A 24,029-nucleotide genomic window follows, 5' to 3' on the forward strand; every position below is an offset into this window, starting at 1 on the left:
ATGTGCGCATCGGGCCGTGTCTCAAATTCATGCGTACGACTAGTCGTGGCGACAGTCGTAACAATCAGTTGCATGCGAATCGCGTGTACCAATCGTACATGTGTCCAGCGCTTAAAGGCCGTGTGCGAACTGCTGGCCTTTGTTGAGCTGGGGATCGCAGTTCATGCCAGACGACTCCAAGTACTGCTCGCTCTGCTGCTCGGACGGCACACGGATCTGTCCCGAGATTTCTCTGCCAGCCCTCTCTGCCAGCCCTCAACCCTCATTATGTGATGACCAGGGGCTGTCATCTTAAGGCGTTATAACTCCAACACAGAAGAAAAACTTGGGCTGCTCCTCGCCGTAATGTGGCATTGCCGTGCATACAACGAGAACGCAGCCGGAGGAAACGCCAGCGAACCCTGCCCGTGGCCTCCGCGATCGGCAGCCGGCGGCGCGCCGTTGCTCCGGCCGTCCCATTCGGCGCGTAGCCAGGCGGAGAGGTGTAATCGTGGCCTCCGCGATTTGCTGCCGGCGGCGCGCCGTTGCGCCGTTGCTTTAATGCTGTCTTGACCGTCTCGACATTGCTTTTGGCATCACCCGCAAAGTGCTGTGAGCATATTCTTGTGCCGCCTTTTGGCATCCATTCGGTGCCGTGAATGTTGCTAAAAAAAGGTTACTGCTGATAAAACAATAGTGTCGGAAGCGTGCTATGCAAATACTACGACGGCATGCGATTCATTGCAGCGCCCGATGTGTATGGAACACTGAAAGCAAACATTTTAGTTTTACGGCCCTTCGTGTCTGTGCTACGCATAAACAGTCACCGTACTCATAATACTCCTTCCACTGACAAAAAATGTCATGGCTTTCTTACTGCTAAAATCCATTTCTTGCAACGCTTATTCTCCACGGCTGCCTGAGAACATGTACAGAACGATGGCAGGCTGCCTTTCGCGATTGTGGCAGTACTTCACGCAGCAGTAGCGGCGTGGCCACTAATTCTTTCCTGCAGCATTTTGATCCTTTCGGACCCTGCAATGTGCAATTATAGCTATGTTTCTTAAAAAAACTTCCGCCACACAACGTCGAACTGCACGCAGCGCGCGTTTTTACGTGCGCTGAACGGCCGGTCGCGACATCCACCGACCCAGAGTTGCTAAGCGGCGGCGAGAGATGGCGCTACAGTCGCACGCAAACTTCACTGTCCGGTGCCTATAGGGGGTGGGTCAGCACCTAATGAATGAGCCTGTGAAGCACCAACAGCAAGCAAGCCAGGTGAACATCATACTCAGATTCCTAAGAATCGGAAGTGAAGTTCGCAAGAAAAGGAGGCAAGGACAGCCTCAATTGAATGCAGCCCACTAATCCGTTCAGAACTTCAACTTTTGCACCTGTCTCCCGAGCTGACAGCTTTGACTGCAAAATCTTGGTCCTCTACACTACCGGCGTGTCCCTTTAGCAACTGTGATCGCAATGTGGTGAGCTGTACAACAATCGTCGAACGAGAAGATGGTGCAAGTGCAGAATGCCCGTTGCTGTGTTTGGTGGCTACATAGCCACACCAACATTAACCATCCCGATAAAAAAAAGTTCCAGTGGCATCAACCAAATGGCGATGTCTGCATTTGCAATGCAGTCCACCAGACTGACTTTTGAATGCAAGCTTGCCAAGGGTGTGATCACTTCTGCCTGCCCCAAGACTCATTCCTCCGTGGTTCAATAGGCAGCAGTGAGATCGAGGCGGTATACGTGTACAACACTTGCTGAGCAATATCAACGTGCGCTAGTTACATTTCTGCTGTGCACCAGCTGCATGGCAGAGACAACGCACCCTGGAAAAAAAAAAAAAAACGCTTTTTGTCCCCAAGTACTACAGTTACATGCTTGACGACATGGTTTGCGCCCCCAAGAAAGACTGACCAAAGAAAGGCAACAGGACAGGTGCTACTATCAAGAGGTTCATTTCAATGAGGTGCAACGACATATACAGGATAGTGATGCGCAGATGAGCTGTGTGCTTAACTCAACAAGACCACTTATCTACGGATGGGTGGTATCACACCACCTCACTTTCCACCACTGTCGCCTTTCCTACATCCGCTTTTTTTCAAGCGCACAAACCATGCTGTCAAAAGCTCACCAACACGCCCGCAGCAAGTTCTTCTTAAGTACAGTAGGGAACGTCCTCTTGTCGGCAGATCATAGCACACACAAGGCCAGCTCATTCGGCTGTGAGCCAGTGCCCAGTGAGAGTGCGAATTGTAACACTTTATTAAGCATCGGCAATGATGATGGCGATGGCAGTGTATAACAGTGAGAGCCCCCTTCGCACTCCCTCAGTGGACCTGCACCCTGCTCTCGATCTTCTTCTTGGTCTCCTCCGTCCCCAGCTGCTCTGCCGTGAGCAGAGACACGCCCAGCTGGTCTTCCTGCATCAGGGGAAATAAGAACAGTGAAATTTCGTCACAAGAGACACTCGAGGGACCTGTGAAACGCCTTTCGTAACCAAGATATGCAACGTTGCTAACACCGCGAGCATGGGTAGACCAACCAAAGTGTTTCCATTGAAATGTCTCTTACAACCGACCACCTATATCTCTTTTATTCGCCAGCTTAAAGCAGTCCCGAACAGCTCAAAGCGGCTCCGTATTGCATACGCCCATAGGACGTCTATGGTGGCAGCAGTCTTGGGCTGCCCACTAACTGCTCAATGATGCTCTGGGCAGGCAAATAGGAGAGACCACTCGTCAACCAAGCCGGTGCACAAGGAAAATTACATACAGGAAGTGAGAAATGTAGAAAAATTTCAGATGACCTGTTGCGGATTCATTATAGGCGTGTAAGCAGCCATATGTTGAGACGACGGTTGGCGTGGCCGTTTATTCCAACGCTCGGGCCCAGGAAGAAGATCAAGCGGTGATGATGATTATTTACAGGTGATGATGATGCCGAGCCCATCGGGGCTAGCACTGATGATAGTGGGTAATTATGAAGAAGCGCCGCTAACATAACCCAGAGTACTGGGAGCGTAGTCACTGGGTGGTTTCCCCTACAAACCACCCAGTGACTCCCCTACATAATTTCCCCTACAACTCTCCTGGGACTGCGCCAACCGCAACCCCAGTTGTCTATGGTATGCCAAGCATTGTGTACAAGGCTCAAGGTGCCAGCTACAAGAAGAAATGCAACAGTAAAGCAACAGAGCTGGAGCTAGTGGATTTCCCCTTAGGTTTTGTTTCCCACGCAACATCACCTTTTAGCACCTGGCACACGGCTGTGGAAACCCTGCTTACTCTGGAGAAAGCACAGCCACACCTTGAACCTTTGAGCTTTGGTGGAGCACGATGGTTCGCATGGCGTGTGGCAGGGCCAGCTTTTATTGTTCCATTATTCGCAAATTACGAATATTTGAAAAATTTGAATACTTAGAACGGTAAAATGGTACTGCGCATCGAATCGAATAGCAAACACTAGTCACAAAGTATTCCAAGTGAGAAGCACTATTTGCACACCTCTACTGTGCTCATTTGAGAGGAGGGCACACACAGTACTTAAAGGGACCCAGAAAAGCCTTCTGTAAAAGTTACAAAAGGCCTGTATTGTCACGCAGCACCAATATAGCAATGCAATGCCGTTGGAATTATTGATCTACATTCAGTATTAGCTGCGCCAGAAGCAATTAAATGCACCTCTCCCCACTAGCCGATCGACTCCTCCTCCCTCTCTGCCTCCTTCAAAGCAGCTAGCTACATTCCTGCGCCTAGGCTCGCGTCAATCACTGCGGACCCGCCTTTGCCGCCTTTGCCTCGGGATCGCGCAGGAAGGTGGAAGAGCAGCCGGAAGCCAATGGCAGGGACGCCGCCGGCGGCCGACCTTGCCGGCGATTGAGCAAATCAGGGGGCGCCTTCGCCGCTGCGTCAGCAGCGATCGCCGTTGCGTCAGCCGCGGTCGCCGTTGCGTCAGCCGCGGTCGGCTCGCTGCGGCGTCGCACTCATCGCCTGAGAACGGCGATCTTCAAAAATTGTTTACAAATTATCTGTACAACGTATGGGGCTCACACTTGGCTCAAAAATCCCCCGTTATGTGTTCTACGACCTGAATGCATTTGATTGCCACCTTCACAAAGCTTTTCGGGGTCCCTTTAAAGCAAAATTTACCGTATTTATTCGAATCTAAGCCGATAGTTTTTTTGAAATACTGATATATCAAACTCCAGGGTCAGCTTGGATTCGAGGATTTTGAAATACGTGCCAATTTCCAAGCGAAGTAGCGTGCAGCTAGCGCCACCCAGAAAAGAAAGTATTGTAGCCATTACTAGACGAGCCAGTAGCCACTTAAGGGCCATAGGCCGCCATTTTGAATTGTGCGGACAGTGGCCTGCGTGCGGTGTGGCCCTGTTCTGTGGTGTGGCGTTTGGTTTTGACAGCGCAAAAAGAAGCGGTGCCATTATAGTGCCGCGTTTAAAAGAAAAGTTGTTTTAGCCGCGGAGTTGTCGTCGAACGTTCAAGCCGGGCGGGACTTCGGCGTGGATGAAAAAAATGTCTGTCGTTGGAGGACACAACGGGAGAGGATATTTGCGTGCGCCGCAACGAGGTTGGCAATCACCGGACCACGAGAATGCCGTCACCATGAAATGGAGATGGCATTGGCTGACTTCGTTCAGACGCAGCGAGCAGCTGCCCTTCCAGTAACGATGGAAGTGCTCCAGGCAAAAGCAAGGGAGCTTTTAAGGGAACGAGGCTTATCGCGGGCACACTTCAAAGCCAGTCGGGGCTGGCTACAGAAATTCATGAAGCACTTCGGCTTTAGCCTCTGTCGTCGAACCTCAATCGTCCAGAAGTTGCCCGGTGATTTTGAAGAGAAACTGATTGAGTTCCAGCACCGCATCTTCATGTTCAATAAACGTGTTTTCTTTTTGTGAACGCTGACCTCGCCTTTTTGTTCGGCCTACATTCGAGGTAAGTTTTTTTTTTTTTTCGCGCCTTCGGACTTTCGGGGGTCGGCTTAGAACAGGGGCCGGCCTACATTCGAATAAATACGGTAAGGCAATTTAAGGTACTTTAAGGCATAATACACACACCAGCTTCTTCTTATCCTCTGTTCAACCCTCTTCCTACCAAAGAAAAGGGCAGCATTGTTTTTTTTTTTTTTTTTTTTGCAGTAACAGGAAAACAAGTACCGTATAAGGCGGCATAATATAGGTCTAGAGGTTTTACTGAGAAATTTGCCGAAAAGTCGCCCCTCGAACGATATAGTGGTCACTGGCATAACGTTAGTTGCTGCCTAGCAAGCGGGCAGCCCGTCGAGCCCATCCAAACTGCAAAGGCACCATCGCCACTATCATCAACCGGACATGCCGTCATGTTTGTTTTGTTACTTCTCTCCAGCTTTTCACACTGTCAGTAAACGTGTGCATGCCATTTTCTTCGTTATCAAAATGAGTTCAGGCACTTGGTGCCTGTTCACTGCAGCATTTAAAAGAAAAGTTGGGGCGAGCATGCTGAAGACAACGGCAACATATCCGCCTTGTGCCAGCTTGGCGTCGCCAAAAAAAAGTGCACACTACTGGCGTAAGATGAAGGGGCAGCTCTCAGTATGCAATGCTCAGAAGACCTCGTTTTGTGGGCACTGCTCTGTGCACCTAGAAGTTAAGTACAGCAAGAGGGCAACTTTTGTATGCTAGCGTCGTCCCCACGAATAGATGCCCCACGACGCTTGCTGGCCACCTGCTCCTGCTGTGGTCTGCACACGAGTGTCCCATGCTTTGAGCTCGCTTGACGATGACATAGCCTTGTGAGTGTTTAAGAATTGCAGCATAAGCAATTCCCTGGACTGCACTGAGTACGACTTGCTGTGTGGGCGACAGACAGCCAGCCAGAAGCAGTCGTCTGACGACATTTCAGATAGCCCTAACAAGTAACCTGAGACTAAACGAGTTATAGCCTCAATAAAACAATGTTGTGCACCTAATTATTATATTGTTGCATTTCTTGGCTACAAAGCAAGGGGATCGACCTATATTCCGCATTATACGGTAATATCGCTTTCACCCCAACTACATCTGCAAAGCTGCTTAAAAAATTTACTTTCTCACGAACAAGGAAAGAAAAGGGGTGGTGCAGGAACCTTTCTCGTTCATCCTATGTCTTATCCATGTGGAAAAAATTTAACGGGTTAACTCTTTTGTGACAGCGGGAAAATGGCTGATTTCGAGTGCTTCTAGAAAATTTTTTTTTCTCTCGAGGTACTGGACACATTTAGCACTGCTGTGCATGAAATTGTAGCTTATAGATTTCTCTTTCAAACACATGACAGCAGTTTTGTGAAAGGTGTAACTGTTGACAGTTTATTGGTCAACGAAACGAAGAGTATACACAGAACACAAATAGGCAATTTTACTGGGCCTGAAAATTATGTTAGGAATTCTAGGATATACAAGTTCTTGCTACATTCCTAAGCTATCATTCAATATATACATCAACGCTGTACACCAAGTTCTCAATTTTTGCAGGCCCGCCAGCCTAACGGCCCTGACGACTGTGCCACTCCGCAAAGCCACTCGAGAGTCAGTCGGTCTCTCTAAAATATGCATTCAAGCATGCTTGTTTGTGTTCTCACACAAAATTCTTATCACTGCAGCGGTAAAAAACAAGAAAAAAAATCTGCACTCTTGAGAAGTAGTGCATGTTGCTCTGCAGCTCTAATTTTACACGAGCGCCGGGCTACCTTGAAGGTGATAACATGATACGGTGCGGTGCACTTGGCAAAATATCCCCATCGCATGTCGTTGTACAGACCGTACACATGAAAGTAATACCACAGTCGTCAGATATTAGGCACGTTTTGTTTATAAATACAGCGTGAAGTCAAAAACAAACCTTCCCTGGCAGCACCTGTCGAAGTCTGAGGCTGTTGAATGGGAGAGACTTCATCAGAACTAAAATCTGAAGAACCCACACTGCTGCTGGAGTCATCACTGCTGCTGGGGTAAAATCAGCAGCAACAGTGGCCGAAGTCCCTGAAACCGCTGTATGCCTTTGCAGAGTGTGCAGCAAAACAGGACGCCATTTTTGCCCAACTCGCTGGTACCTTAATTAAGGGGGGACGCTGGTCTTAAAACAGCTCCTTTTAATTTTCAAGTAAACTTTGTGAAACTTGTCAGCCTTGCTGCTTTTTTCCCCCACTGATTTCGAATACACTATTACTTCTTGATTATTTATTTATTTATTCAGAGTACCCATAAAGGCCCTCTAGGTGAGGGTATTACATAGGGGGGAGGAGGGCAAGACAACATTATACAAAAATACTAACAAAAATACAAAACGCATTATAACCAGTAATTAGCTGCAACGAAGGGAAGAAACAATAAATACAACCTACAGCCATACCGCGTTCTACAATCGTTAAGCAATCACATAAATTGGGAATATAGCTTGCAAGACCTAAAGAATTTGCTTGACACTTTTGCGCCCATAATATTGGCTGAAAAAGAAAACAATATAACGTAAAATCAAAGAACAGAGAACATAACAAGTGGCAGCGTATGCAGGAATAGCCTGCAGCAAGAGCAACGTATGCAAGCTACTGCTACAATTTATGCAATTGGTAAAAACTACAGAAAAAAAAAAATTCTAGTTAGTGACCGTAGTGTGCAAGAGCTGCAAGAATTTATTGGAATCTTTTTCGGTGGCAACATGTGCTGGCAAGTCATTCCACTCAACAATGGTGCGCGGTATGAATGATTGTACGAAATGAAGTGACTGACATTGTGGGCGTTTAACTTTACTGAGGTTGGGAAATTAGTTCCCAAGATAATTTAGAGGTAATTAGCCATTTTTGATCAAACAATAGACAAAAGAGTGTTGGGCATGTAAGTTTACTCTTTATATTTTCAAATACTATGAACGCTGGTGAATGCAATAATCGAAGCAGTTTTTTGATACATCGCTTGGAACTAATTTTACAGCTCATTAAACTTTGGTTTTTGAAACGGGCACTCAAAAATGGTTCTTTGCCACTGGCACCACTAAAGTTGAATGAGCTGTAAAATCAGTTCCAAGCGATGCATCAAAAAACTGCTTCGATTATTGCATTCACCAGCGTTCATAGTATTTGAACATATAATGAGTAAACTTACATGCCCAACACTCTTTTGTCTATTGTTTGACCAAAAATGGCTAATTACCTCTAAATTATCTTGGGAACTAATTGACCAGCTGAAAAAATAATGGCATAGTCGAAATCAGTGGGAAAAAAGCAGCAAGACTGACAAGGTTCACAAAATTTACTTTAAAATTAGAGGGAGCTGTTTTAAGACCAGTGTCCCCCCGTTCAAACTTCACTTGTGATGCTGTCTACCCACGCAACATGTAAACAAACAGCAGCAAAACTGAAAAAGGAGTTTCCAGTGAACATGCCAGATGGCGTCAGTTGTCCGAATAGTGCCATTTTTACTTTTTGCGGAAGGTTTGAAAATCATCGTTCACTTGTCAGGGTTCATATGGGCTTAAAAAGCAAAAATTTAAGGGTTTTCAAGGACTTTCAAGAACCAGACAACACATTTTCAAGGTCCCCATCTTATGTTTCATCTGGGATTATTTATAACTTTTTCAACACAATGCAAAATTTTGATATTGCCTAATACTTAAGAACATTAATGCACATTTAGATAGGCGCTTTTGGTTCATGAATGCTCCCCCAGTTTTTTTTTATTTCATAGTTTATATTTAGAGGTTTTTCTTTTTTCTTGGTGTTTTGCTGAGGCTGTTTGATTTCAAAACTTGGTTAATGTGGCTTGCATCTCCTGCTTTGTAAGCAAGAGTATCAGCTGAAATTAACTCAGCAAGTATTGCTGCAAGGCTGGATGAACTATGTACACGTCCACCATTTGCACGTAAAAGCAAATGCAGATGGAGCGTATGAGGCACAGCAAACATGCAATGAAAGGCCATCCACAGAGTAGATGGAACATGCAAGATAGAGAATAGAAGACGGCTTTCACGGGATTGTATCGTGACATGAATTCTATTGAGGAGTGCTGCTCCCAATGTTGCCTTGTAATAATAAGAATCCACAACTCGTAATTTCACGCAATACACAGAAACTTGATTGTTACAATGTTTCTTTACATTTTAACACCTAAAATTCACGACAAACACTTTAAATTCTTGTGAAAAGATAGGGCCATTGGTTCTCTTCAGAAAAATCAAGGGTTTTCAAGGACCCTTTAAAAATTCCAGGACTTTCCAGGCCTTGAAATTTACACTTCTAAATTCAAGGGTTTTCAAGGACCTGTGCGAACCCTGCTTGTGAATGATGGTCTATGGCATGGTCATGAAAGAGTTAATATGTAGGTGTAGCTGCCAGTGTAAATTTACACAGAATTCTGGGAGCAAAAAAAATTAGCTGTGTCTTTCGTCCTACACGAAGTACTAACCTGTGCCTCAGTGAAAAAAAAAAAAAAATCACTGCTTGTCCCCGTTTCGGTCTCCCCTTCCTCTACGCTTCATTCTCTCGGGAACCGGAGAGCACGCACGTTCCCCTTGACGGTCCTTAACAGAAGGGGCTGCGCTCCCAAGAGAGCCCCCGCACTTTGCACCACCACCCCAGCCAGTGCTCACCCGGGTGAAGGGCTGCGCCATCTGCCGCAGGAAGCGCCTGACCACCTGCAGGGCCTCCTCGGTGCTCAGGTTGCACAGGGAGTCCTGCAGGTGCTCCTGTATCCACCGGGGCAGCTTGCTGCGCTTGTCCCACCGCGAGAAGCGCTGCATCACGTAGTAAAAACAGGAGGGAGGGAGGGACACATACTCGGGTGACGTTGCATTACAACCGCAGTAAATGTTCCTGAAGCGGGATTCACACGACGGAGGAGGAGGCGCACGGAGGCGGACGGATATGTGACGTCAACAGCACGTGACCGGATTATCCGGCCTGGCGGCGCATCCACGCGCGCGGAGGTACGTGGAGTGACTAGCAGACGACAGTGCCGAGGAACAGGTTCCATTCCCCGCCGAGGGCCACCGCCGTTCTAGCCACCTTACCGCCGTCGAGCGATAACATGCGGAGGCATTTTCTTTCCCGGAGCCTCCGCGGGCTATCCCTGCCGAGGGGTGGGGCCTAAAACCAGTCACGTGGCGAGTCCCGCGGGCCAGAAAGAGAGGGTTTCTCCGTCGTGTGAATCTCGCTTAAACCGGTGCCACATAGGCCCTGGGTAATGCACGAACTGCTTTTATGTACAAACATGCCATCTTTACTGAGCGTTACTGCAACTACAAACACAAAACACGATAATTATAGTGAAATCTAAGAATTGACAAGCTCTTGTTTGGTTGCGTAAACGATTTGCAGTTATGAACGTGTGATCGCCGACCAAAGGTCTATCAAAAGAGGTAAAAGCATACCTGCCAACCTGGTGACATGGAAATTCGTAATAACCGCGGACTGGGGGAAGTGGGGGGCCGCACACTTTAATTTTTAAGCCTGAACATTCTCACGTTTTCAGAACCATACGTGCAAACCGTCAGTGTTTTAGAGTAATGAGCAGCAACTCCATTGGGCAGGGAAGCAAATTCTTACATGTACAATTTCAAGAACACTTGGTAGTAGTCTCGCGGCTTCGAGCCCGCCGTTGCAATGCGAAGGAACTACCGCGGTCGTACCACGGGTCTTACTGCACAGGACGTGGCAGTCATACAAAAAGCGCCACGAACACAGAAGTTGTAACCGGCCCGTGAACAACACGCTATAAGCAGACTTGCCTTAGATGCAGCGAGTTCTGGATATGGATGCGTAGCCCACCCCGAGAAGAAGAGAGAAATCGCTGCTTCGCAGTTGGTGATAACAATACTACGTATTACTTTCTCGTGGCGCTGCAGGTACCACAGTCTCATTTAAAGATGGTCCAATTTTTTTCAAAAATTCGTAAAATTTCGGGCACGATTCGTAAAACCGTAAGACGCGGCAAAATTCATACATTTTACAGAAAATTCGGAAGACTTGGCAGGTATGTAAAAGAGACATTCAGTGCAATTAACTAGGAGAGTCAGCTAGTAATTAACTAGCTAGTAATTAGCTAGTTGGATCAACCAAACAGCCGGTGCCCGTGAGGCTGCAGACAGTTTCTTTTGTGCTTGCTCGCCGCACATTCAGAGCCAATGACACCTTGCAAGCACAAGCAGATTTGCAAGAATTATTACTGCGATTGTTACAGCAATTATTACTGCTCAATTAACCACCGTTTCAGGGCTAGCCAAAAATGGACAAGGCCCTTGTTCATACTAATCACCTTTTTTGCAAGCACGCTTGCTGTTGCAAGGCTAGGTGGGACCATGCTAAAGTGACGGACGAAGGCCGCATATCAGGGGCTGCCTCTATGGCGTCCTAAGAACTTCATCTGGAGGTTGTACGTAGTACGTTCTAAGTTGTTGCTGCTGCTCAAGGTGCGAGAGGCTGAGCACAGTCCTTTATTAACAGTGAGAGATTAAATTATGCATTTAATATTGCAGGGAATATGCGGAGCTGTTTTTTGTTCCTTTTTAAGGCACAGCATCGGCGTGCAGGTCATACACATGGCCGGACTATACACACAAAAATGCTCCCTGTTCTGACTACAGGGTCACAAACACATAATGCACCGCAGTAACATGTCACACTCTAGTGCCAACTGGCGGTCAGGGGCGGGGGGGCACCATCAAGCGACGAGTACCACGTCTTTTTTTCCTACCCCCTTAGCCGATGTATCTGACTGGAAACAAGGTTCAACTTAAACTTCATGAAGACACACGTATGGCGCTGAAAAATTGTGCACTTTCCTCCCTCCCAGTATTAAAAATCAGGCATGAATTTCAGGTGAGTAAATGTACCATACCATGAATTGAAAGGTAGGAGCAACTAAAAGGGGGAATATGTTAACAAACTCGTAGGCACCAGCTAGTTGCTCTGATTAACCATCATTAAGTGCAGAAAAAAACAGAAATCACAGCCCCTCCTCCAGCTCCCAAGAGGAACGACCAGCAACGCTGGCACTCTAATGGAATTTGCTGCATTGAGTTATAAGGACAGCAGCACGATTTCCGATGACACACACGACTGGTGGGTAGAGACAGTGCACCTCTCGTGCGCTGCAAAGGTGGCTCCGGAAGAGCGTGTGCCATTGCATTAAATGTCAGGGGGAGATAGATGGCTTGGGGAAGGGGCAGCGGCAATGTAGAGGAGAATAAAGCGGGACTGTAACCATACTCCCACCGTGGATGGCCATGCTTCCCTGCACAACAGGTTATGTGGGGAAGCCAGGTTACGAAAACCAAGCCTACATCGACAGCTTGAAAGTTCGCTTCACCTTTAAACACAAATTCATTGCTGGGAAGGCATTTGTTAAAGGGGCCCTGAAAGAGGTTTTGCCAATACACGGTGTTCACATTTTGAGGTAGATGATCAATGTCCTAGTAATCAGCTCCTTAAAAAATAATAATGTGACGAGTATTAATGGAGTTATTGCAAATCAAAACATCACATTCTCGACCGCACTGCAATACTCCTTTGTCTCGTCCACGTCCTCGCACTGCGCGAGCGGGACTGCCCATGACGCCTCACTTCTCAGTGACATCTGCAAGAACATCTGGTTGCGGCGTGGTCTGCTATTTGAATTTAATAGAAAAAAGTCAATCCAGTGTCTCTTTATAGGCCTTTTCAGGGGCTGCTAAGCCCTCTCTTGACTACTTCCAGTATCAACACTAGGCTGATACTGAAACTAGTCAAGAAGGGCGCCACAAGCCCTCTTGGTGGGCTCCGCACTTCCCTACAGCTTTCACATTGATTGAGTGGAACTGCTTTTGTTTTTTTTTTCTTGCTGCATGAATCGGTTTACCACAAGAGAGGAAGCAACAGGGAAAACCCAGGAAAAAAACAGGACAGCGCTCACACATGTACACAAGCACATGTGCATGCACGAAAGGACAGAGTTCAGAGAAAGACAACAATCGCCCCCTTTCCCTCCTCCCTGTGCCCACCTTGTCGGCGAAGATCATGATGCCGTAGTCGGTCTTCCCCCGAAGCGCACGTCCCACGCACTGTGCAGCATGCCGCATTGCGTCAAAGGTCAGGAAGTCATTCTCGCGGATCTGGAACTGGTCCCTCAGGAACTCCAGCCGGGCCTGCGGCAACCGGTCACGACAGTGTCGTCCTTCACTACACACTGCACCAAAGAATAGACACGGACTACAGAAGGACATGACACAAGAGTGCCATTGTGTCGTGTCCATCTATTCTTTGTGCTCAACTGTACGGAACCATGGAATACCAGCTAGGCCAATCGATTACGTCGCTAGACCACACCAAAGTCAGCTGCTTCAAGGCAACTACCCCACACGACACTAACATCAAAGAGGGTTGTGTGCTCATCAAGTTCACAGTGTGCCACCAAAACAGGTGCCAGACTAGTTATACAAAGTGTGGCTCACACCACAGCTCTCATCATACAACACAATGCTGGAAATTCGGCAGAAGTTTCCCTACGTGGTGGTCATCCCAGAAAAACTGCTTGCAGTGGTCTACGCCATGTGGCTGTTTTTATACAGTGCCTGTTCCCTCGAGAATAGTAATCACAAAATAGTCCGGCTACTGTTCCTGGGTAAAGCAGTGCAATGCAGTCCATTTTAGTGTAGATACCTATTTCCACATAATGATCAACTAAGCTACACAAAGCCACTTTTGAGCTGCACTGCCAATAAACAGGCTGTGGAGGCAGTGCAAGCAGGAGGGAATGACAGTGATTGGGATCCCAAGTTGCCAGAGCACGTTTTTGGCGCAGTAAGCTTCTCTAAGCACTACATCCATACGCAACAAACCTGGGTGCTTAAACAGAAATTGACCAAAACACGGCGCTTGTGATACGATTCAGAGCTATATCCACATACCTTCTGAACCCTGTGATTTTGCCACAGCCTGATGCCAGGCTGCAGTACAAATTTCAGACCCAGACGCACCATCTCGACAGCGGCATGCCCACTCCCAAATTTTCCTAATGAACCAAGCATATTTGCCAGCATAACACAAAAATCATACTCAAATCTAACAGCCATTGCAGTTTTTGTGGGGTGTTAAATCACCAACTTCAAGGGCTACTTCAAGGGGTCTTGCTTACTCACGTCACCTATCGCCTTTTCTCTTGGACTGCGCCGTTTGCTCCCCATGAATCCATCAACCACAATGGCCAAGATAACTTATTTTTTGACTCCCGGCAGCTGCCCAACAAGAGCCACAAGGGCCATCCCGTCACAGCCAATCAGCTTCGGTGGCATTAAGACCTCCCAGTCTCTCCTGCCGCCGACGGAGGAAATCGAACACCCAAACGAACAAGAGCACCCACCCGGAGGATCCTGCTCTGGGTGTACACAAAGGGGATGCCAAACATCAGCACAGCCCGGCCAAGGTGGTGGTCTGCAACGGAGGGAGAACCCCGTTTGATTAAACGAAGAAACAAAGAAAACAAACACCCCCTTAGAAGATGCGCCCCAAGGGTCCTCACCGAAGTCGACGCCTTCGGACACCTTGCCTCGCGCCACCGAGAGGAGCACGGCGCCCCTGCCATTCTCGCACGCCTGCGTGGAAGGCGAGGAGGACGTACGTGGTCAGAGGGGTGCACTGCCAAAGGCAGTCTCAACACAACTAGGCAAGAACCAGTGACATCTAGAGAGCCCACAATGGCCCCCTGGCACGGCGCAAGCTCACAAGAAGTTGATTACAGCACCCTCTCGTGTCAACAAAGCTAGATTGTGGCTACCAATAACATGCCAATTGCTTCTGTGTTTAAAAGAACATGCACATGCCCTCTCAAGGTTGACAGGAGGGATACGTGATACGTGATGACAGGAAACAGTGCGACAAAAGCTAGTGCTGCCCGTATTCACATTGGAGCCGTTGTAGGCTAACTCCTCCATTCTTTCTGCGTGCGCAGACCAAGAAAAGCCACCCCTCTCCTCACCTCAGCAAACCCTTTCCTTTTGGCCTGCCTGTTCGCCTGTTGTGCACACCACCAATGTGCGTGTGTCTTCACCGTGGCATCACACATTGTGTAGCGACATCATCGCACTTGCGTTCTGGCCAAGCCTCGAGTAGGAAGCGTGTTGCACGCAGCGAGGAGCAGCAGCATGCCTTTGGAGAGCGCCGGCGTGAGCAGAGGCGACAATGGTCGTGAAGGCGGTGGAAAAACACCATTGACCGTGGATTAAGCCGTGGACACCAAGCGTAAGCGTGACGCCCATTGGTTCCCTGAATACAGCGAGGCTTTTCAGAAAATAAAAGACATCGGCGTGGCTGCAACCTCACTGAACACTACCACAACGTGGTTTAGGCGGGAGTTTGTGGCCAAGCAATTCGGCGTTGCCTGTGTGGTGTGCGATACATTGCGGTTTCCTCAGTACGAGCGATGTACATTGTAAGAGGTATTAGTAACGCTGGTCACTATACACAGCCAAACTTGACTACATTGAACCCGTTTACATCAAATTATCATGCATATCAAACTATTTCTGGACCAGGTATATTTGCAGTAAGAATATATACCAAAAATTACGCCTATATCAAACAAAAATACCAGTGACCCCTGATATATCAAATGTCAAATGCCGCATAAGTGCCCCCAAAAGTTGCTTTCCCTCGCGGCGGAGGAGAAATTCTACCGGCACACCCCTAAAAGTGGTTTAGCCCGGCCACTCGCAGGCAGCGGGCAGCTCTTAGCTCCTTTCCCCTCACTCTTTCTATCATGCACCGCCACAGTGTAGGGCAAGCCACCAACAACCTCTATGCAAAAAATGATCCTGACCTGCCTGCCATGCTTTTTTTTATGTTCGTCGTGCTTGCATTGTTCGTGCTTTGTGGGCTTTCTTCCAAAGTGGAGCTTTGGTAACTAGTGCTAGGGTTACTAAATAAAGGCTTATTTTGACGGATCTAGCTGGTGCGAAGAGGCCGAATTAGCCTTTCACCATGAAGCTGGCAATCATGAATCAATCGAATGCGGTGAAATGTCCTTGTGGCGCACAAGATGCTCAAGAGCACCCTCAGCACGTTGGCAGAGAGCTAAGATTACCTTCTCCAAGCAAGTTCTGGGCAGATGTCACTGAATAAACCACCCGAAATTGCTTCAAATCTTCTGCTTGTGCGTGCCAGAGATGACTCCGAAAATCCTGAGAAGTGCAACGAAGCCATCACCAGGGTTTCCGATGTGTGAGCGAGCTGACAAAATTTCTGGACGCCGTTGCCAGATCAACGGCCCGTGAGTTTGTGTGTGAGGTTGATGGTGGCGCGACCATGGGAAAGTTTTCAAGACTAAATGCCGACATTGTACCAGGCGCAAGTGAAAGCGTGCAACGTGGAACGCGACGATTCACAACCTCCACGGTGACTGGTGACCTTGCACTAGTCTGCCGCTTATTCGCGAATGTGAAAGGTTGTGGCCTCAGCTGCTTTGACTCTTCAGAAAATGTGGAGCAGTGCATGCTGTCTCAGGCAGGGAGGTTGCTCAAGCAGAGATGAGACAGCTGAATCAGATTTGGAGCAGCAAAATCTCGATTTTGCAGAAGAAGAACCTTGATTTGGAGCAGTTAATGACATTTATTGTCACCTTATGAACCCAAAAAATCAAATTTTTGGCAACTCACGTAGGAAAGTGCACTTTTTAAACGGTTTTGAACGCACATAACACTGAAACAGCCTTTCAATAAAGTTTTCTAGCCTTTCAATAAAGTTTTCTTTTTTTCTACCACAGTACCACAAGGTACAGACTGCAATGCCTTTTCGCAAACCATTTTTAAATTCTTAGGCTCTATGCATAGATAGCGTGGAGCTCCACCGAAAATATCGAATTGAAAAACTAAGCAATCGTAAGGCACTTTTATTATCATGTGAATGCCGGAATTATTATTTTTGTAATCCCAGACTTGGCTTTACGCACAAGTGTAGAGCCAAGGCAAAGCTTGCGCAAAGCGACGTGACAGTCGTCGCACCCCACCAGCCCTCCCATTTCAATCCCCTAAGTGCACGTTCACTACGATCGTAATTTGAGTAATGTTGGTATGTTTAGCTACCTCCCTTTTGGCATTAAATTTCATTTCAGACAGATGAACCATTACTACTAGCGTGCTGTCCCGCTATCGAACACTGCTTGAACATTTTGCGGCGATGAAGCCTGAACCGCCACTTCTGCAGTGTCTATCATCCCATTCCCACTGCTCGCAAGCTCGCTGTCAAAGGCAGGAATAACTAAGCGTTTTATAACACCGCAATGAGTCCGAAATTTCACTTCAAGCATGCACTGCGCCTCACACTGAAAGCCGAAACACTTTGAATTCATGGTCACGGCGTTGTTTTTGATGAATTCCCCTGTACCGAGTCACGCAACTCCCCGCAACAGATCAGACGATTGAATGTAGACCCAGCGCCACCCCCATAACCACAACCACGGCAGAAATCGGCAAAAAGCACTCTGCCTGAACCACAAGCAAATGCTTCGCCAGGCGGCCATGTTTTCCACTCTTCAACGCACCAAGATGGCGGCGCCCACTAATGTCGTTCCGGAGATACGGCGCTCCGAGAATTGTCATTTTTTCATCTACTTGCACAAGTAGTCTGTCGCCTTAGTACATATTATTTTTTATACAGGACTTTACAATGTTTTTCGATGGGAAAACGTTAAAAACACACAGAATATAACATGTGCAAACTGGTAATATGTGACTTTCGAAACAACTATCTCGGGGACAATTTTATGCGGGTTTTTTATTGAATGATCAATCAATTAACCTTTACAAACAGCATCACCACGGGAAGGCTGGAAAATTAGGTCATCTGTAAGCATTTTTCTCCACTGAAACTGAAGAAGAGTTAAAACCCTTGGCTCTCAGACTGTTTTGGTGCAGTTTGGCGCAATTTTTGCAATGTTCAAGCTTTTGGAGCAGCCTGGCACAGGAAAACAAATTTGTACCAGAACTGCGCAATATGTGCAGCTGTCTCACCCCTGCTCAAGCAGAAGAGGATACAGGACTACTAAGTGCAAAAGTAAGGCCGTCTCATCAATAAAGCGCTTTTAAAAATATAATAGTATGTGCTTTAATGATGCCCAATTCCTCAGCATGCTTATATCGAATTATCCCCTATATTGAAATGATAAGTGTCTTTTTGTGAGTTCGTTATAACCGGGTTTGACTGTACAGTCTACACTCGTTACAGCGGATCCGGCAACAACGGACTTTCGGTTACAACAGACCATTTCTGTTGGTTTGTCTGGTCCCCATGCATTTTAAATATAGTCCACTCCGCTCATAACGGACCCGGCTAGAGCAGACTATCGGCTACAACAGACTAAATATTAGGCGAAAATTGTTTCGACTGAATGTTTATAGCGGACTTCCGCGGGGCTGGCACCCGATGTGCTTTTTCTTCGTTTATTTTGGAATGAAAACTGTTATGTCTGGCAACATTGCTGGCAGCCGGGTCGTTGGCGCAGCCAAGCCAAGCCAGTGCCAGTGGCTTTTTATTTTGTGCGACCAGCGGCATGAGCGGCAGGGTAGCTGATTTCACTGTCGGATAAATTAAGCGTAATTGACGCAGTTGAACATCGGGAAAAACAGGCCGGCATCGCCAGAAGTACAGGCCTGTCTAAGCAGACGGTCCGCTCTACCGTCAAGAACAAGGCCGCTGCCGATAAACGCGACTCCAGTGAGATTGAAAACAGGGCGAAGTGGTGCACTCGATGGCGACTGTGCCCTCGTCAGTCTTTTTATGTAATAAAAAACTCGGGTTAAGTGAAGTTCAGGTTTTATTATTCCCACGCATGCATCGTTCCTGTTCCGTTCGGTGAAAAAGGTAAGAAATGCCTCAAGTAGGGGGATTGTTCCCCATCCATTGTGTGCAGTCTGCCGGTAACCGTGCGCAGTCCAACTGGTCTAACTTCCGATTTTACAGCTGTCCGTCAGCAGATTATTTTATTACAGCTGTTTCAATGATTAGACTAAAATCGCTAAAAATGTAAGCTGCCTTGAGGGAACGTCAGGCAGCGATCTGATTTGTTTGACGAGCGGTTTTGGGAAAACCTGCCTCATCGTGAGGGGATTTAAAAAAGCCTAGCTAATGCTGATTGCCACTCCCGGTGTTTTATAGCTGCTTAATAATTGCGCCTAGTTATATTCTTGCTTTATTTGCTCAGCTCATCATGCGTCTTTACACGCTTGGCCGCATGCGCTATGCCTTTTCCAAGTGCCGGGGCCAAGCTTTGGAAACGGTGTTTACGCGATTCTTTGCCCTCGCGGGAACACTGTGCAGAGGTGCTGCAGGCGTGTAGAAAGAACAAAGTGTATGTACTATGCATATGCAATATTGGTCAACTTAAGGGCTCGTACTCCCCCCCCCCCGTCGGATACTGCATACTTCGGCTACAGCGGACGTTTTTTTCCGGATTCAGAGGGTTCGTTGTAACGGGCGTAGACTGTATATAGTAATTGGTAAACGTGACATATGAAAAACAGATATTAGTAATACCAGAGTCCTTCAATGCTTTTCTGGTCATGAAACTTCTCCGTAACGCTATGGGAGAGCTTCATATGGGGACCAAAGCTCCCGCGCGGTGGCGCTACGAGTCCGGTGAAGGCGGCTGGGACGGCGGCGGCCGCATTTGCAGTGCGTTGGAGCGCGAGCTTGCTGGTGTTTGTTGCGTGATATAGCTGTCTACACTCATCACGAAGGGCAAACTATCTGAACTACCATGCCTCTGACGTGCTGTGTACCTGGTTGCCGCTCTGGCTATCGGAGTACAACGGAAAAGGTTTCGCTGTTCTGCCACCCAAGCGACCGCGAACAACGCGACAGGTGGAAGCGAGCCATTCCACGACAGGAGACGGACGCTTTCAGCTTCGAGTCAAAGGCCGTTCATGTGTGTGCGAGAAACATTTCGACCCTACGGGCATTATTCGATCCGATGAGTTCAAAATATAGCAATCTGTACTCCTGCAGCGCGAGAAGCTCAAGCTCCGCGTCGATGCCATACCCCAGATATTTGAAAACCTGCCGGCGTACCGTAAAAACCTGCGTATAATACGAGATTTTTTTCCCAATTTTACTATGCAAAATTTGTGCCTCGTATTATATGTGGATCCCAAAGTTTTCAGCCGAAAATTTGCACTTTCGGTTTCAGCGGAGGGTGCGCCATCTTGCGGTGGCGTTAGCTCGCTGCTGCTTCTCTCAGCCGGCGCCGTTTTGATTGTTTTGACCGCGCGAAGGATCGGCACGTTCACCGCAAGTCTATCACGATGTCGGGTGCACGAAGGCAGTATTCGGCTGCAATTAAATCAAAAGTTTTCTTATGGGCCGAGACCATCAGGAATTGCGCCGCTGGACGGCAGTTCGGCGTCACCAAAGGCAGCATTCGCGGGTGGAGAAAGCAACTGGGGCTTGACAGGATAAAATCTGTATGGTGTCGGCGGCCTGGAGCACTGTTGGCGGTTCCCGTCAGTGCTCGTGTTGGACGCCTTTCGCTGCCACCTGGCCTATTCCGTGAAGAAGTTGTTGCGCGAACCCCGCACCGAACTCATTTTCATTCCAGGAGGAATGACATCCCAGCTGCAACCGCTAGACGTTTGCATCAACAAGCCTTTCAAAGACTGCATCAGGTCCTGCTACCAAGAGTGGATGAGGTCAGGAGACCCGTTAGTGACAGCTACCGTATGGCTGACGCGGGCTTCTCCAGCGGTGCTTTGTGGCTGGATCGCGGATGCGTGGGCCAGCATCCCGGAGGAGCTCGTTAGTCGCTCTTTTAAGAAATGCGGCATCTCGAACGCCCTTGATGGCACTGAGGACCACTTTCTGTGGGAAGACATTTCCGACAAGGCGACTTCAAGAGACAGCGGCAGCGAACCTGACGATGACTGAACAGACGTCGGGAGACAGTGCCAACGAAAACTGGCAATGACTGAACGGTAACTGCAATGCAAATAAATGTTTTCTGTGCTCTTTACCTCGCATTATATGCGGGTGAACTTTTTTTTCTGATTTTGATGTCCCCGAATTACACCTCGTATTATACGCGGGTCCGTATTATACACGGGTTTTTACGGTATTTTACGAAGCCCAAGCCACGGTCGCGCTCACAACGAGAAAATCCGTCTGCAAAATGTCGCCGCGTTCAGGCGCTGAACAACGATGGGACTGCAGCTACTGTGATTTTGGTTATCCAACCAGACATTTTGAATTTGGAAAGCGGAGCATGGCTATCTTTGCCTGCATATATATATATTTTTTGAACTTGACCGCCGCGCTTGCCCATGGGCTAAGGCGTTGTGCTGATAAGCCCAAGGACGCGGGTTCCCAGCCGCTTTTCTGATGGAGGCGAAAAGAGAAAATGCTTGTGTGTTCGAGATTTCGGCGCAAGTTTAAGATACCTGAGTGGTTAAAATTAATCCGGAGCGCTACACTACGGCGCGCGCCCCATTGCCGGTGTAGCGTCGGCACGTTAAACCTGATAATCAATCAATGTTTTTTAAGTTGCCGTTTGGGTGGGAGGGGTGTGACAGGCACTGAGAGGGCGAGTTTTTATCTGTCGACACCCCATGCCTATGAGGACAGCCGCGATCGCTCAAGGCTGTAGAATTTACTCCTACCCTGGCCCCTCCGCGCGCCCATTATGCTGCTTCCAATTTATGAGCGTTTTTTTCCCCCTGCTGTTCACGCTAACTTTCCGAATCTCGAATATTTTTTATATTATTAGCGCGCTATAAAATAGCGCAAACACAGCGCTAACCCAACGTGCTGTAAATATTTGTAGCCTACTGGTTTTAGCTGGTCTCTGCTGGTCCCAGCTGGGCCGCTGCTGGTCCCAGATAGGGTGCTGCTGGTCCCAGCTAGGCCACTGTTGGTCCCAACAGGGCTTCAGTTGGGACCAGCAAGGCTCCAGTTGGTCCCAACTGGGCTGCTATTGGGACCAGCAAGGCTTCAGTTGGGATCAGCTGGGCTGCTCTTGGGACCAACAAGGTTGCAGTTGGGACCATCAGGGCTGTAGTTGGGACCATAATGGCTGCATTTGGGACCAACAGTTGCTCCCAGGACTTCTTGGTACCATAAGCCGAAGGGCGTCTACAGCTCAACTTTGTGCTCTTAAAACGAATAAATATAGGCCTGGTCCCGAAACAATTGGAAAGCTGCAGTGTATATGTGCCCACTTCGTTCCTTGAGTCCTGGTTTTATAGCTATTTTTAGGCAGAATATATTCGCCGAACATTCTATATTCTTACCAAAGAGAAAGAGAAAGGAAAACGGACCCTCGCCCACCAACACAGCAAAAATCGGCCATGCCCTAACCCACACTTTTGCCCTTCATAAAGCAGCCAAGACGGAGCAGACCTAAAAGCTGACAATTGCACAGCTTCAATTGGTATAAATGTATTTTTGTCGCTGATTGTCCGTTAACGTACCAGCAACAATTTTTTATCAAGCCGGCCGCGAAGCCAATTTCGCCAACTGAAGCCATGCCAAGCTAGTTGTTTCCTACCCAACATGGCGACGATTGCAAAGTGTGGTTCTCATAGAGTTTCTTACAGTATACATGGTTCTGTGTGGTGGTGTGATCGTGTGTTTGCGCGGGACGAATACGGTGCCAACTGAGCATCCTGTAGCGAAATTCGACATCAAAACAGTCGGCGTCATGTCATCGAGTGTTGCCGAAGACGTTTTTTTTTTCCACCAAACTTTTGTGAGCGTGAACACGGCCGCATGTCGCGGCGTCATGGTGTACGTAGCACTCGCCGCTTCGTGTGTCTTTGTTAGAGTTCGTGTGTCCTGTGTACTAAATGCCTGATGACGACGAAAAGACGTTACCTGCATCGCTTGCTGTGCAAAGGTGAATGCCGTTCTGATATAAATTCATAATGGGAATGCTGTTCAATGGCCATTGTATAAGTTGTCCAGAGGAGTTCTAGACGCCAGGAAATTAACTGGCTGTAAAAACGACAAGGAAAGTGTCCATGGCAGTTGCAACATTTGCTGGTAAATAAAATGCATCTGAATGCATCATGTGTAATGTGTACATCATGCTGTTCTAGCTGGAGGCACATGCCACTGGCGATATATATTTTACCCACCAAGTGTCTAATTCTAGCTGGGAGCAGCAAGCCTGCGGGTCCCAACGGGGACCAACAGCCTGCTTGGACCAACAGCTTGCTGGTCCCAATGGGGACCAACAGCATCTGGTCCCAGCTGATTGCTGGTTCCAACTGGGACCAGCAGCCTGCTGGTCCCAGCTGGGAATTTGGCCATAAACCACCTCAACGGGGACCAGCAGAATATTTTCTCTGATGTGTATGTTTGCATACCTATTTGCTCAGCGCAGCATGTCGCCCAGAGCTGAATACAATTTAATTCTGGCGCTAGTTAACTCAAATCATGCAGACGGCTGCAAAGGCTAGTCAAAAATTGAAAACATCAGTATAGCGGTTCCGGCCGCAACGAACGAACACTGCAACATACACGCCTCAGTAACACCCGTGGTCTTGCCTCAATTTCACAGCTGAGCTATGCGACAACAACTGACTCAAAAACATGCACACTTCGCTCGCGTTTTTACAGGTGGAAATGAAGAGCAAATGAGAGTAGGCGCGTTGCCGACGGAGAAACAGCCGGCCCGCAAGCGTCGTCGCCCGCCAGCGAAGCCTTCACGTTAACAGGGGCGATCCTAGCGGCAGCTTTTGTCCCTGAATGAAACTTCCGCCGGAGTTTCGTGACCAGAAAAGCATTGAAGGACTCTGGCAATACCATTAGTAAACCGCAACAGTTTACTAGCCCACAACAGATCTGCCCATCAGCCACCTACACGCAGTGGAATGGCACTGAATTCATTTTACACTCACAGTATGCACAGAGCAGCAGCAAGCCAGTGCAATGCCTGCCGATCCTTCCCTCCCCAAAGAGATGAGCAGAGGTAGGTGGGAAGCACTTCCTCAGATAATGTACCTCTGTATGGGCCAGCCAGAGTATGGCACTAACCTCCGTGCCATTAGGTGTGCCATTAG

The 24,029-nt window shown here is 48.0% G+C and overlaps 1 protein-coding gene across 1 annotated transcript in view; it reads right to left on the reverse strand.

Moving 5' to 3' along the window:
- Window positions 1-2,235: 2,235 nt before the first annotated feature.
- The window catches only part of Xpd (general transcription and DNA repair factor IIH helicase subunit Xpd), a 71,740-nt gene continuing 49,946 nt past the window's right edge, over window positions 2,236-24,029 (reverse strand). The window contains exons 18-22 of the mRNA XM_077707101.1: window positions 14,507-14,579; window positions 14,348-14,418; window positions 12,990-13,133; window positions 9,603-9,746; window positions 2,236-2,411 (exon numbers count right to left, since the gene is read on the reverse strand). Coding sequence (XP_077563227.1) covers window positions 2,319-2,411; window positions 9,603-9,746; window positions 12,990-13,133; window positions 14,348-14,418; window positions 14,507-14,579 — 525 coding nt within the window. The 3' untranslated portion in view covers window positions 2,236-2,318. The remainder of the gene's footprint in view (window positions 2,412-9,602; window positions 9,747-12,989; window positions 13,134-14,347; window positions 14,419-14,506; window positions 14,580-24,029) is intronic.

Source organism: Haemaphysalis longicornis, unplaced genomic scaffold, assembly GCF_048455015.1.
Source record: "Haemaphysalis longicornis isolate Haplotype H1 unplaced genomic scaffold, Haemaphysalis longicornis Haplotype H1 scaffold_4, whole genome shotgun sequence".
NCBI lineage: Eukaryota > Metazoa > Arthropoda > Arachnida > Ixodida > Ixodidae > Haemaphysalis > Haemaphysalis longicornis.